Below are 12888 nucleotides of genomic sequence, written 5' to 3' on the forward strand. Positions count from 1 at the left end.
TAGACGGACCTTTTTGGACAAAGGAATGTCTCTGCTTTTTAATATGCTGTCCAAGTTGGTCATAACTTTCCTTCCAAGGAGAAAGCATCTTTTAATTTCATGGCTGCAATCACCATCTGCAGCGTTTTTGGAGCCCATAAAAATAAAGTCAGCCACTGTTGCCACTGTTTCCCCATCTATCTGCCATGAAGTGATGGGACCAGATGCCATGATCTTTGTTTTCTGAATGTTGAGCTTTAAGCCAACTTTTTCACTCTCCTCTTTCACTTTCATCAAGAGGGTCTCTAGTTCTTCTTCACTTTATGCCATAAGAGTGGTATCATCTGCATCAGTTCAGTTCAGTTCAGTCGCTCAGTCGTGTCCGACTCTTTGCGACCCCATGAACTGCAGCACGCCAGGCCTCTCTGTCCATCACCAACTCCCGGAGTCTACCCAAACCCATGTTCATCGAGTTGGTGATGCCATCCAACCATCTCATCCTCTGTCATCCCCTTCTCCTCCTGCCCCCAATCCTACCCAGCATTAGGGTCTTTTCCAATGAGTCAACCCTTTGCATGAGGTGGCCAAAGTATTGGAGTTTCAGCTTCAACATCAGACCTTCCAATGAACACCCAGGATTGATCTCTTTTAGGATGGATTGATTGGATCTCCTTGCAGTCCAAGGGACTCTCAAGAGTCTTCTCCAACACCACAGTTCAAAAGCATCAATTCTTCGGCACTCAGCTTTCTTCACCATTCAACTCTCACATCCATACATGACCACTGGAAAAACCATAGCCTTGACTAGACGGACTTTTGTTGGCAAAGTAATGTCTCTGCTTTTAAATATGCTATCTAGGTTGGCCATAACCTTCCTTCCAAGGAGTAAACCTCTTTTAATTTCATGGCTGCAGTCACCATCAGCAGTGATTCTCTGAGGTTATTGATATTTCTCCCTGCAATCTTGATTCCAGCTTGTGCTTCCTCCAGCCCAGCATTTCTCATGATGTACTCTGTATGTAAGTTAAATAAGCAGGGTGACAATATACAGCCTTGGGGTACTCCTTTCCCAACTTGGAACCAGTCTGTTGTTCCATGTCCATTTCTAACTTTTGCTTCGATTAGAGAACCACATTTGCTATTAACTGTGCATTGAATGGCAAACTTGGGTTGAAATGCTGTTTACTTATCAAAGTTTACACTTATAAATGTATTACTTAAATCATAGAGATGAGTATTATACTTTTCAATAATGAAACTTGTCTATCTTTAGAACAGTATTTTTTTTGTTTTTCTGTTTTTAAGAATTTAGGACCTTTAGAAAAGTTACTCTCTGGAAAATCATATTTTAATTGAACTCAGCATTATGTATCTTGAAAATCCTAAAGGGAAACAGTAAACCAATTTAATTTGAAAGGAATATTGAAATGGAAACCATTTTCTTCATATACAGCAGACTAACAGGTATTGAATGTTACATGCAGGTCAGTCACTGTGCTAACTACTTTAGATGATTTACCTCTGTAAATCTTCACAACAATTCTATTAAGTAGGGACAGTTTTGCTCCTTTTAATTTGTGAATAAAGTTTAGAAAGTCTTGCCCAAGATTACCAAGATAATTTTTGTTGGAACTTACATTTAAACCTGAAGCCCTTTGACTCTAATCCCTCACCTCAATCAAGAAGCTGTACTCCTTGCTCCAAATGGTGACAAAGAAAATGTCAGTCGTCAAAACTAATTCATTCCAAATGAGTGAAAAGGCATTGAAGACCTTCTATTCCATTTTTACCAATATCTGTGAGTATGTTTAAAAGATAAGAGACTGGCATTAAATTTGGCACATTTTAGGCCATCCTAGGAGCTCATCATTCATTGCCCCCTTATTGAAAATATCCCTGTTCATTCTGTGGCAAAACCAATGACAAGTGTAACCCGTTTTTATGGCTTTGAACTTAGCCCTTGGCAGACTTTATACCACACCAGCGGCCTTGACACAACTCTGAGCTGGCATTCCTTCGGGAGGAGTGAGACAGCAGAAGTGTGCTCTGACTAACGAGGCAAATCTGCTGGCCTTGCCCTTGTAGTGCCTGTCTGCTTCACTACACAGCACCTGGGGTTTCTCTGCACTGGGGAAGGTGGCTTTCCTGTGGATCCCCATCTGCTCTTAGATTTTTCACCTGTTCTTTTGGGGAGGATTAGGTGTGATCTCTCTATTGACCTCTAAAATTTCTTGAAATGTGACCTCAGAATGCCATAGGTTCAATCACATGAGAGAAGACAGAGATATTTTTATAATAAATATTATTTTCAATGTGCAAGTAAGTCATTTTCTATTTTGATAACACTCCATGTGAAAGAATTAGTGACTGAAAAAGGATCCAAAAACTTTCTGGGAAAGTAGTAAGCTACTGAAATATCTGTAGGAGAATTTTTGAGTAAAATTTATAAGAGAATTTGTGAGTAAAATGGAAATATATAGGGTACCTTTTAGCTTTGCAGAATTCCAAGTAAAATTCTGAATTTCATATATATAGCTATATATACACATACATCAGAGAAGGCAATGGCACCCCAGTCCAGTACTCTTGCCTGGAAAATCCCACGGACAGAGGAGCCTGGTAGGCTGCAGTCCATGGGGTCGCACAGAGTCAGACACAGCTGATGCGATTTAGCAGCAGCAACAGCAGCATGCACATACATCTGTATATTTATAGTGTGCATGCTCCATTGTGTCGTTTGTTTCCTACCATCTTTCCTCTGATCCAGCACCTATGGCGCTGGTTATTTTTAACCCTTTAAGGATTTGATTTCTTTGCTTCTTCCAAAAAGCTTTGATTGACTCTCCATTTGTTAACTCACTTTTTGATCTATAGTCTCCTCTCACTCCAGAACTTTAACGATTATTTTCTAGAATTCAACTACTAGGGTCTTTACTTCCATCTCCTTAACCGGATGGATCACAGTGAGCTTACAGATATGAGCTGAAGGAACAAAGTAGGAATCCTGTGGACAAGGCATTTAGCACCAAAGAAGACTCTAGGGCTACTGAAATCCCTTGTGGGATGATAAGCTATCTGTAAGTTTCTTTTGCACAATACTGTCCTAACAGCTTCCTATTGGGGCCTTTGCTCTTCACCCAGCTCAGTAGTAAAGAATCTGCCTGCCATTGCAGGAGATGCTGGAATGCAGGAGACAACAGAGACATAAGTTCAATCCCTGGGTCAGAAAGATCCCCTGCAGTAGGAAATGGCAGCCCACTCCAGTATTCTTGCCTGAAAGCTTCCATGGACGGAGAAGCCTGGCAGGCTATGGTGCATAGAGTCACAAAGAGTCAGACACAACTGAGCAACTGAGCACTCAGGCATGCACGGAAAAAGACTCCAGACTTCTTATTGAGCACAGAGTGAATTTTTCACTGTAAAGTGATAGAAGAGAAGAAGAAATACTACACTAAGAACATAAAGGGAGTCGAGTACTAGTTATTATTGTTCCCATTTACCAGACATACCAGTCTCTCCTCTTGTGCTGAGCAAAATTAATTTGAAGGCTTGGTCAGACAGCTGTAATAGCAAAAATGACTAGAAGAGGACTTAAATGTGTGTGGGTGGGTTGGGGGGAGGGAATAAGAGCAATTGTGTTCCCACTGCACCTGCAGGATGAAGGGATGCAAATATGTCTGCATATATGTAAGGTATGGGGCTTGAGGTGGACGTCATTCCCTTGTTTTATGAGCAGTGTCAGGGAAGTATTTAATATGCATCTCTCCTCCTGCAACCCCCAACATGTATGTGCTGTGTGTGTTTAGTCACTCAGTCCTGTCCGACTCTTTGAGACCCCAAGGACTGCAGCCCCCCAGGCTCCTGTGTCTGTGGGGATTCTTCACGCAAGAAGACTAGAGTGGGTAGCCGTTCCCTTCTCCAGGAGATCTTCCCAACCCAGGAATTGAACCCAGGTCTCCCACATTGCAGGCAGATTCTTTACCAGCTGAGCCACAAGGGAAGCTCAAACTCCAAGATATTTGATGGCTAAAAAAAAAAAAAACTACAAAAAAAAAAAAAATACCCAGCCAACCAACAAACACACACAGTCCCTGGAGTTTTATATAACACAAAGCAGAGAGACTGATTCTTGTGCTCTGATGAAGTCAAGCCCAAATTTATTAAAAAAGAAAGTCGCTGGGGCGCTTAAGCCTTGTCTATTTTTTCTCACCTGAAAGTGGGATCTTCCAAAGAATAATCTTCAGAATATTCTGGGGAACATTCATTTTATTTGTGGTCATAAATAATATAAATACACATTAGACAACCCTGTCTTCTAGCAGTGGCAACTACAAAGTCTACTAACCAATGTGCTTAGTCGCTCAGTCGTGTCTGACCCCATGGACTATAGCCCACCAGGCTCCTCTGTCCATGAGGCTTCTCTAGGCAAGAATACTGGAGTGGGTTTCCATGCCCGCCTCCAGGGAATCTTCCCAACCCAGGGATTGAACCCAGGTCTCCCGCATTGCAGGCGGATTCTTTACTGTCTGAGCCACCAGGGAAGCCCACTAAACAGTAGGAAAGAAGTATGTGGATTGTGTGTATCTGCGTATCTGTGTGTGTGTGTGTTGCCTTAGAAATGGGTAATCTTCTCTAAAGCCATGTTGTCATAGCTTTTGTCCTTTGGATCATAGCCTGGAACATGGACCAGGCTTTCTTGCTTGAGGCCGTTTTGTAAGACAGATTCAGCCCCTTGTTTCCAGGTACTGCCATTCTCAAGGTTTTCCTGAGGAAAATATAGACATATATTAGTGGGACAATCTTAATGTATCCCAAATCAAACTGAGGGAATCTTGCTTACACCTCCCCCTTTGAAAAAAATAAAGATAGATAAGTGTGAAAGCAGCACAAATAACCCTGATCCAGGGCACTTCCTAATTGGTAGCTTTGATGCCTCAATCCTTGTAGGTGCCATTTCTAATGATGATAATAATAATAAAAAACAGAGCAGTTTAGTGAGCTGGTGGCCCAGACAGTAATGAATCTGCCTGCAATGCAGGAGACCCAGGTTCAATCCCTGGGTTGGGAAGATCCCTTGGAGAAGGGAATGGCTCCCCACTCCAGTATTCTTGCCTAGAAAATCCCAGGGACAGAGGAACCTGATGGGCTACAGTCCATGGGGTCACAAAGAGTCGGACACAACTGAGCCAGTAATTGCATTACACAATATAGCAACGCATGGAGTGCATACATTTATGTCTCTAGTACAATAGTCCTGTGAGGCAGTAGTATTATTTCCTGAGGAGAGACAAACTTGTGTCTCAGAAGGTGGTCACCCTCTCCCTTTCTATGAACAGCAAGTCTTCTGGTCAGGGACTAAACTCCCTGTATGCGAACTCTCCAGAAGGTTGCTCTGTGTTGTTCTTTGGCAAAGGAGCCCAGTAGCGACAACTAAGTGTCCCCTCCCACTCTAGACTCAGCCTTGAGAACAGAAGCTGCCTGCATCAGCAAGATTTCCCATTTATCCCAGGAAATTTGTGCCCAGGAAGATAAGTCTGTAAAGCAGTAAATAACATTATTCTCTTTTTTTTTCCTAGAACTTCCTCAAACTCCATTTATCCAAACAATAAACTGCTTAGCCAGCTGCCTTGTCAGCAAATAGACTGCCTTCTCATTCCGAGCCCCTGTCAAGAAGGTGCTCTCCTTTGCAAAAACTATGAAACTCAGCTTTACTTCACATACATGTTATTATGGGCTTTGGGTAGGGGGGAAGCAAATGACAACTTAAGAGCTGTGATAAGGGCAAAGAGTCCCTCTCCTAGAGTACTGAAAGAGTGAAATATCTGGGCTTGAAAGAAGGATAATAAGCCCTCACTTTAAGGGAAAAAAAATTCCTGCCTGTAATCAGACTGAGAGGACAGACAAGGATAAAACCAGTTGCAAACCCAACAGGAAACATTGCTTCTGTCAAGGTCCTGGCATTAACAGATGCCATAGTAACTCTGAGTGATTACTGCTCTTCCACCAAAGCTGCTCCAGATGTCTTTGTCTCCATTCCCTCTCCCCTTACTTAGACCCCTCTTAAAATCCTCCAGCAGAAACACCAACCTTACCCTTTTGTTGAGGGTGGCACTCTCTGGCTCCCCTGGGGTGTCCCAGACCCCTTCCTATATCAAGTCAGTAAGTCCAATCTGGTCTAGCTACAGGCTGTTGCTAGTGGTCATGGGCTGACGTGACCTTAATCATACTCAGGCAGTGTCTCTAGACCTTAATAGCACTGGGACAATTTCCCTCACCCTGTGTGGCCTAAACATGATTCTTGGAAGAATAAGAGGAGAGCTAGGAGATAGTATGTATCCTGCTGCTTCTCTGTCTGAGAAGTTCCACCAGTAAATCTTGCTTTATATTTACACTCCGTGACATACCAGACATGTTCATGTCCAGGCCACACTGCATGGTCTCCCCTTTGTTCTCAGATAAAAGCTGAAGTTTCAAAAGTGTAAAAGTTGCTCAGTCATGTCTGACTCCTTGCAACTCCATGGACTAAGTCCATGGAATTCTCCAGCCCAGAATACTGGAGTGGGTAGCTGTTCCCTTCTCCAGGGGATCTTCCCAACCCAGGAATCAAACGCACGTCTCTAGCATTGCAGGCAAATTCTTTACCAGCTGAGCCACCAGGTAAGCCAAGAATACTGGAATGGGTAGCCTATCCCTTCTCCAAAGATTCCCCTAGGATCTTCCCGACCCAGGAATCAATCCGGGGTCTCCTCTCCTGCATTGCAGGTGGATTCTTTACCAGCTGAGCTACCAGGGAATTTAGCTGAGGTAACTGAAGTGGAAACCCAGATTCTTTCAGATTCTCATATCCACCAGCTAACCTCCCAACTCCCAGCCTTGCAGGTGGTTTAAATGGGCAGAAACGGAATCTTTTTGAGCCAGTTCACATTGTTCAGAAGCTCAAACATCAGCTTACCTGCTCTGTTCCGCTGTCATGCTGAACTCCACACCAGCACAGTGTTTTGTATTTCTTAGACCAAAAGCAAAATAAATTGCAGACTGGTCTAATTAGCAGTGGTGGAATATCCTTGCCTTTTTGGCGACCTATTAATAAATGGAAAAAAGGATAAGGTGTTGCATGCTTCCAAGAGTTCTTTTAAGGAGTCCATTTGAGAACTATGTCACTCTGTTTGTGGTGAACCCCAAATCATGCCTGTAAGATGGGTACCTCGTTCGGCAATGTATAAGACAGCCCATGTCTTCCTTGGCCCCAAGAAGAGGAAAGTATGTAACCGACCTGTTAGGAAGCTGATGATTACTCCAGCAGCTATGCATCCCAGGCAGCCCACGGTGCTGTAGTGCAGGTAGGAAAGTGCATACCAGGTCTCAGCGATGGCAGGTCTGTGAAGAACATCAGCACATCCTCAGTTCTGAGTGTGAAGTCATGATTCACAGTGACTTAGAGGATGGCTGAGAGCTCGGCATTTCTTAAAATGGTCTTCCCTGGTGGCTCAGTGGTGAAGAGCCAATGCAGAGGACCCAGGTATGATCCCTGGTTGGGAAGATCCCCTGGAGGAGGAAATGGTAACCCACTCCAGTATTCTTGCCTGGGAAATCCCAAGGACAGAGGAGTCTGGCAGGCTACAATCTATGGGGTCACAAACAGTCAGACATGACTGAGCAACTAAACAACAATCTCTCAAGACCCCAAAGCTTATCTTTTTGCCATTTGATCATTTTTTAAAATAATTGCATGTTCAATGCAGGAGACAAGGGCTCAGGGCCGGGGCAATGGGATGACCCAGAGGGATGGGATGGGGAGGGAGGTGGGTGGGGGGGTCCAGGAAGGGGAACACATGTAAACCCATGGCTGATTCATGTCAATGTATGGCAAAAACTATTACAATATTGTAAAGTAATTAGCCCCCAACTAAAATAAATAAATTTATTTAAAAAATAAAAAAATAAAATAATTGACTGTAGAGTGGTTGTGTTTTATATTGCACTCAACTCAATCCATCCCTGAATTGTAAGTCCTACTGCTGCTGCTGCTGCTGCTGCTAAGTTGCGTCAGTCATGTCTGACTCTGTGCAACCCCATAGATGGCAGCCCACCAGGCTCCTCTGTCCCTGGGATTCTCCAGGCAAGAATATTGGAGTGGCTTGCCATTTCCTCCTCCAGTGCATGAAAGTGATAAGTGAAAGTGAAGTCGCTCAGTCGTGTCTGACTCTTTGTGACCCCATGGGCTGCAGCCTACCAGGCTCCTCCGTCCATGGGGTTTCCCAGGCAAGAGTACTGGAGTGGGGTGCCATTGCCTTCTCCGATAAGTCCTACTACTACACCACAATTGCAATAAGGACCATGCCTTCCATTTCAGACATTTACTAAGCCCAGATTTAGTGCCAGAAATTGTGACAGACACTGGAGATTAAAGATGAGTAAGACACAAAGTCTATATGTAAGAGTTAACAATCATAAAATAGACCAGCATGCCTTCATAGAAGAGCAACAAAGGATATGAAAAATATTCAGAAAGAGTGTTAAACCCAGGCTGATATGTGAGATGATGCCTCAGCTTGTTTTTAAAAAATACTTAGCTGTTATTCAAGCAAAAAAAAAAAAAAAGGTTGTTAGAGCCAGAATTCAGCATTCCAAGAAAAAATATGGAATAACACAGGCAGGAAGGAAGAAACAGCATAGTGGACCTGAGAACTCAGAGTTCCAATTAACGCTCTTGCCAACTTCATCCTTGGGCACCAGGATGCAGAGGAACACATACTCTTGGGCACCGGGATGCAGAAGAATGCATATTGACTTAAAGCTGAAACCCTGGGGCACTCATTATTGCTGGGTACTGTCCAGTCTCTTAGGAGAGCAAGATGGTCTCCTCAGACTTAGCATGAAGTATGCACCTTTCTCTAGCTTGGTGACCCTCTCTCTGGGACCTGACGCCATCTTTAAGGTGAAAATACCTGCTGGACAGCACTGGAGGCGCTGACTCCGTCACATTTGATAGGTCACACTGGTCAGTCGATAAAGGCAAAGGCCATGTCTTAGAGGCAGGTGCAGGATAAATGAAGGCCCCAATGGCCACCCAAAATGACAAGAGGATTCCAGTCAGAAGGCCTGCTAGGGCACCCTTGATAAAAAAAAAAAAAGGTTAATGAGAGATCTGACCACTGAAAGATCAAAGCCATAGAAAGAATAATGAGATGAAAAGCCTTATGTCTCAGAGATTCTGGCTTTCTACCCCCATTCCTGGCCACTTGTGCTCAAAACAGCACACTGCCTGCCTTCAAACTCCCACAATGAGCTTTATTTAGGAATACATTGTTCCTTAAATGAAGACATTGGAGGATTTTATCATGGTTATTGTATGTAAATTTTAGCAGGATTTGTTTTTCTCCTTTGGGCTTTTCCCTCCTATCACTAAAAAATACTTGTTTAACCTCAGTTTCCAGAAGAAGAGTTTCAGAAATTCAGGAAAACCTCAGATAATGGAGACATGGGGGTCATTTTTCGCTGACAGCCATTGAAGGCTGTGATATAGAAATTTTTATTCCCATATCTCTTCCCAGGTGACACTGGTCACGTCCTTGGACTCCCAAGTTTGGAGTTTTTGGTTTGAGTCTAAATGTTAGTCGTGTCACTTAAGAGTCACACTTCTTGTTAAAAAGTTAAAAGTCAGTGAGTCACTCACTCCTCCTTCCAAGGAAACAGAATAACCCAGCAGGGATCAGGACCACCAAAAACTACAACTGAATCTTGCTGGTCTCTGCCAGATAGCTGAGCTTTCTCTGTGATAGAAAACAACTTGTTGGTTTCTCTGTTTATTCATAAAAATGGTTCCTCAGTTACAGCACCAGAATGTTCTGTTTGTTATTGTTTGGGGAAACTAAAGCAATGAATGTGACTTGACTGTTAGGGCCCTTGGGCTACAGTGCACATGTTTGCTCAGTCATGTCTGACTCTTTGCCACACTGTGGACTGTAGCCTAACGGGCTCCTCTGTCCATACTATCTTCCTGGCAAGGATACTGGGGTGGGTTGCCATTTCCTCCTCCAGTGATCTTCCAGACCCATAGATCGAACCCACATCTCTTGTGTCTCCTGCGTTGGCAGGCGGATTCTTTACCACTAGCGCCACCAGGTGCTATAAATTAATGATCAGAAAAGTATTTGCAGTAACTGAGCATTGTATTATATTTCCAAATAAGTGTTCCTTTTGATTTATTTTTACTACACAGTCATCCAACCAGTATTTACTTGAGGACATGCCATTGGCTTGTATTGAGGCTTCTCCACTGGCGCTAAGTGGTAAAGAAGAAACTACCTGCAATGCAGGAGACATAAAAGGTGTGGGTTCCATCCCTGGGTTGGGAAGATTCCCTGGAGGAGGGCATGGAAACCCACTCCGGTATTCTTCCCTGGAGAATCCCATGGACATAGGAGCCTGGCGGGCTAGAGTCCATAATGTCACAAAGAGTCGGACACAACTGAAGTGACTTAGCACTCATGCACACACATTAGCTTGTATGGTATCTAGTCTTTGTATCTTCGTCAAAACCAAGAATATCCAGCTATTAAAATATGCAGGCTGGTCTCCTCTCTCCTTCTTCAATTAGTTAATTAGCTTAATTAAGTTACTTATAATTTGGGGTAACTAAATATAGAAAAGAATTTACACTTTTAAAGTTTTCAAAGTTGGGTTTTAACTTAACTATTTCTGATCTTAGTGTCTGTTTTATATTTCATTTTGTGGGCTGTTAATTTAGAGAAGACAACTTAAACCCTAAAGAGTTAGCATTGATGCCATAACATATGATATTTCATGACTGGCTCTTACTTTATTTCCTGCTCTTAATACAGATTCACTGAAGTCAGAGATTGGAGGGCTGGGGCTCTGTTTAGATCTACTGTGGAAAGAAGCACTCATTTTTTCTGGCAAAGACAAATGGCCTTTCTAAGGAGGACTGAGAGAAGAGAGAGTGGCTGGGCCTGGTCTCAGCTGGAAGTGTGCAGAGGGGTGTGGGAGACTTACCTTCCAGTTCACAAAAGGGAACAGGATTCCCAGAGAGAACAAGCCCAGCATCGGCCCCCCACACATGCCGTGGATGCTGAGGGCAGCCTGTGGAGCAAAGCAGATCAGATCAATAAACACTATATTCCCCTGAATCTGTGGCCCACACAGGACCAACTCCCTTTCTTGCACATGGGACGAAATACAGTCCTAGTCTTGACCGCGTGGCTTATTAATCATGTGCTTTCTCAAAATCATTTCTCCCTTCTGTGCTCGTTGATAAGCATTATGTAAAAAACCAAAAATATGTATAAACATACTCGTGTGTGTGTGTGTGTGTGTGTGAACATAGACAATTTGGATTTAGTAGAATTTGTTTATATTTTCTATCTTGTCAAAAAGCCTTTGTAGGGTAGGAGAGAGGTCCAAGTGGGAGGGGATATATGTGTACATAGGACTGATTTGCTTCCTTGTACAACAGAAACTAACACAGCATGGTAAGGGAATTATAACACAATTTTTAAAAAGAAAGATTTTTAATAATGTATTTAATAAATACATCTATAACTTGGTTGATATCTTATGCAGTTGATCGAGTTGTTTTAACTTAGTTTGAACAACTCTATTATTTTGACAATAATTATTAACCCACTCTTACTATCTCACCAGAATACCTCAAGGATGTTGCAGTATTAATTTGGAACATGGTGGGGAGGCCATTGGATACTCAATATCCTATATCCCATTGTTATGGCTTTGTCTCCTTTGGATATAGAGGGAATTTGGCAAATGCATTTCCATCTCTCTTAGCCTTTAAGTTATTGAACCCAGTGAACTGGCAATGGGTTTTAATTAAGCTAGTTTGCTATCAACCTGTATAGTCTTGTGCCATACCTTTGTGAAAGTCTTGAACATACACAGGCACTGATAAGCCTGGAAGGGAGCATGTACTTAAGTATGTGAGTGCACGCACACACAAACACACACACACACACACACACACACACCTACTCTGCAATGCAGCCCTAGTTCTATCCACACAACTGCAGGGCTCTTAGATCAAGGGGCTGTAATAAGAGTGCTCTAAACATTTTATACATCTTTTCTGTTTGTCAGGCACCAGCTCCATGTCTTATGTGTCAGATAATAGAGATGAACTACCTTGGCACTTGAAACAAATGATCTCATTTCATCCCCACAGTTACCCTGCTTAGTTGGTAGCACTAACTGGATTTTACAGATGAGAAATTTGGACTAAAAGAAAACATATTCAAGGCATACTTTCAGTTAGAATGTTGCAGAGGTGAGATTTAAACGTCTGAAGTCAGTTTTGTTTTGCTCTAAAACCCACATTTTCTCTCCTAAAAGCAAGTCCCACCTAAAAAAAGACAAGAGCATGGACAACCATCATGGTCTCCTTTTTCTGTTTAAGGGGGGAAAGTTCTTTGAAAGAGTTCATCACTAAGAGAATATTTAGATTCTCATTTTGACTCTGCCACACGTAAATATGATATGGTGAAACTTCAGTTATTAATTCAGATTTATTTTACTTCAGATGGTCTTCTTTCTTTAAAAAATAAAATAGAAGTAGGACCAAAGGGACTTCAAGTCCACTCCAGCTATAATATAAATTCTTTTGTCCAGAAAAATGAGCTACAATGCACTGTTATGATTGCTTTTCCAGGATAATTTTTAGAGAAACCAATGCCACAGATAGATCTTTGACAAGATGGAGATAGATAAAATTACAGTAGATACTCTTCCCCGAAGTCAATACTTAATAGTCTTCACATTTTCTCTGCTGATTGATAGTATTAATTTCTAGTTGCTGTGGTTGCTGAATTTGGAAGCTAACTTACTAGCTATTATATGGGAGAATCAATAAATTAAGATAAATGTTTATTTCCCCCGTAG

At 42.5% G+C, this 12888-nt stretch overlaps 1 protein-coding gene across 2 annotated transcripts in view; it reads right to left on the reverse strand.

The window, feature by feature from the left end:
• The window catches only part of SLC5A12 (solute carrier family 5 member 12), a 116310-nt gene that overhangs the window by 67975 nt on the left and 35447 nt on the right, over nucleotides 1–12888 (reverse strand). The window contains exons 11-15 of one of the 2 annotated variants that reach the window (XM_081543187.1): nucleotides 10996–11082; nucleotides 8928–9094; nucleotides 7253–7356; nucleotides 6932–7059; nucleotides 4109–4744 (exon numbers count right to left, since the gene is read on the reverse strand). In XM_081543187.1, coding sequence (XP_081399313.1) covers nucleotides 4592–4744; nucleotides 6932–7059; nucleotides 7253–7356; nucleotides 8928–9094; nucleotides 10996–11082 — 639 coding nt within the window. In that variant the 3' untranslated portion in view covers nucleotides 4109–4591. Of the gene's footprint in view, nucleotides 1–4108; nucleotides 4745–6931; nucleotides 7060–7252; nucleotides 7357–8927; nucleotides 9095–10995; nucleotides 11083–12888 lie in introns of those variants that run through there. The other variant, XM_081543188.1, reaches the window with a different exon arrangement.

This window comes from Giraffa tippelskirchi, chromosome 11, assembly GCF_054371585.1.
Source record: "Giraffa tippelskirchi isolate mGirTip1 chromosome 11, T2T-mGirTip1v1.2.pri, whole genome shotgun sequence".
Classification (NCBI taxonomy): domain Eukaryota; kingdom Metazoa; phylum Chordata; class Mammalia; order Artiodactyla; family Giraffidae; genus Giraffa; species Giraffa tippelskirchi.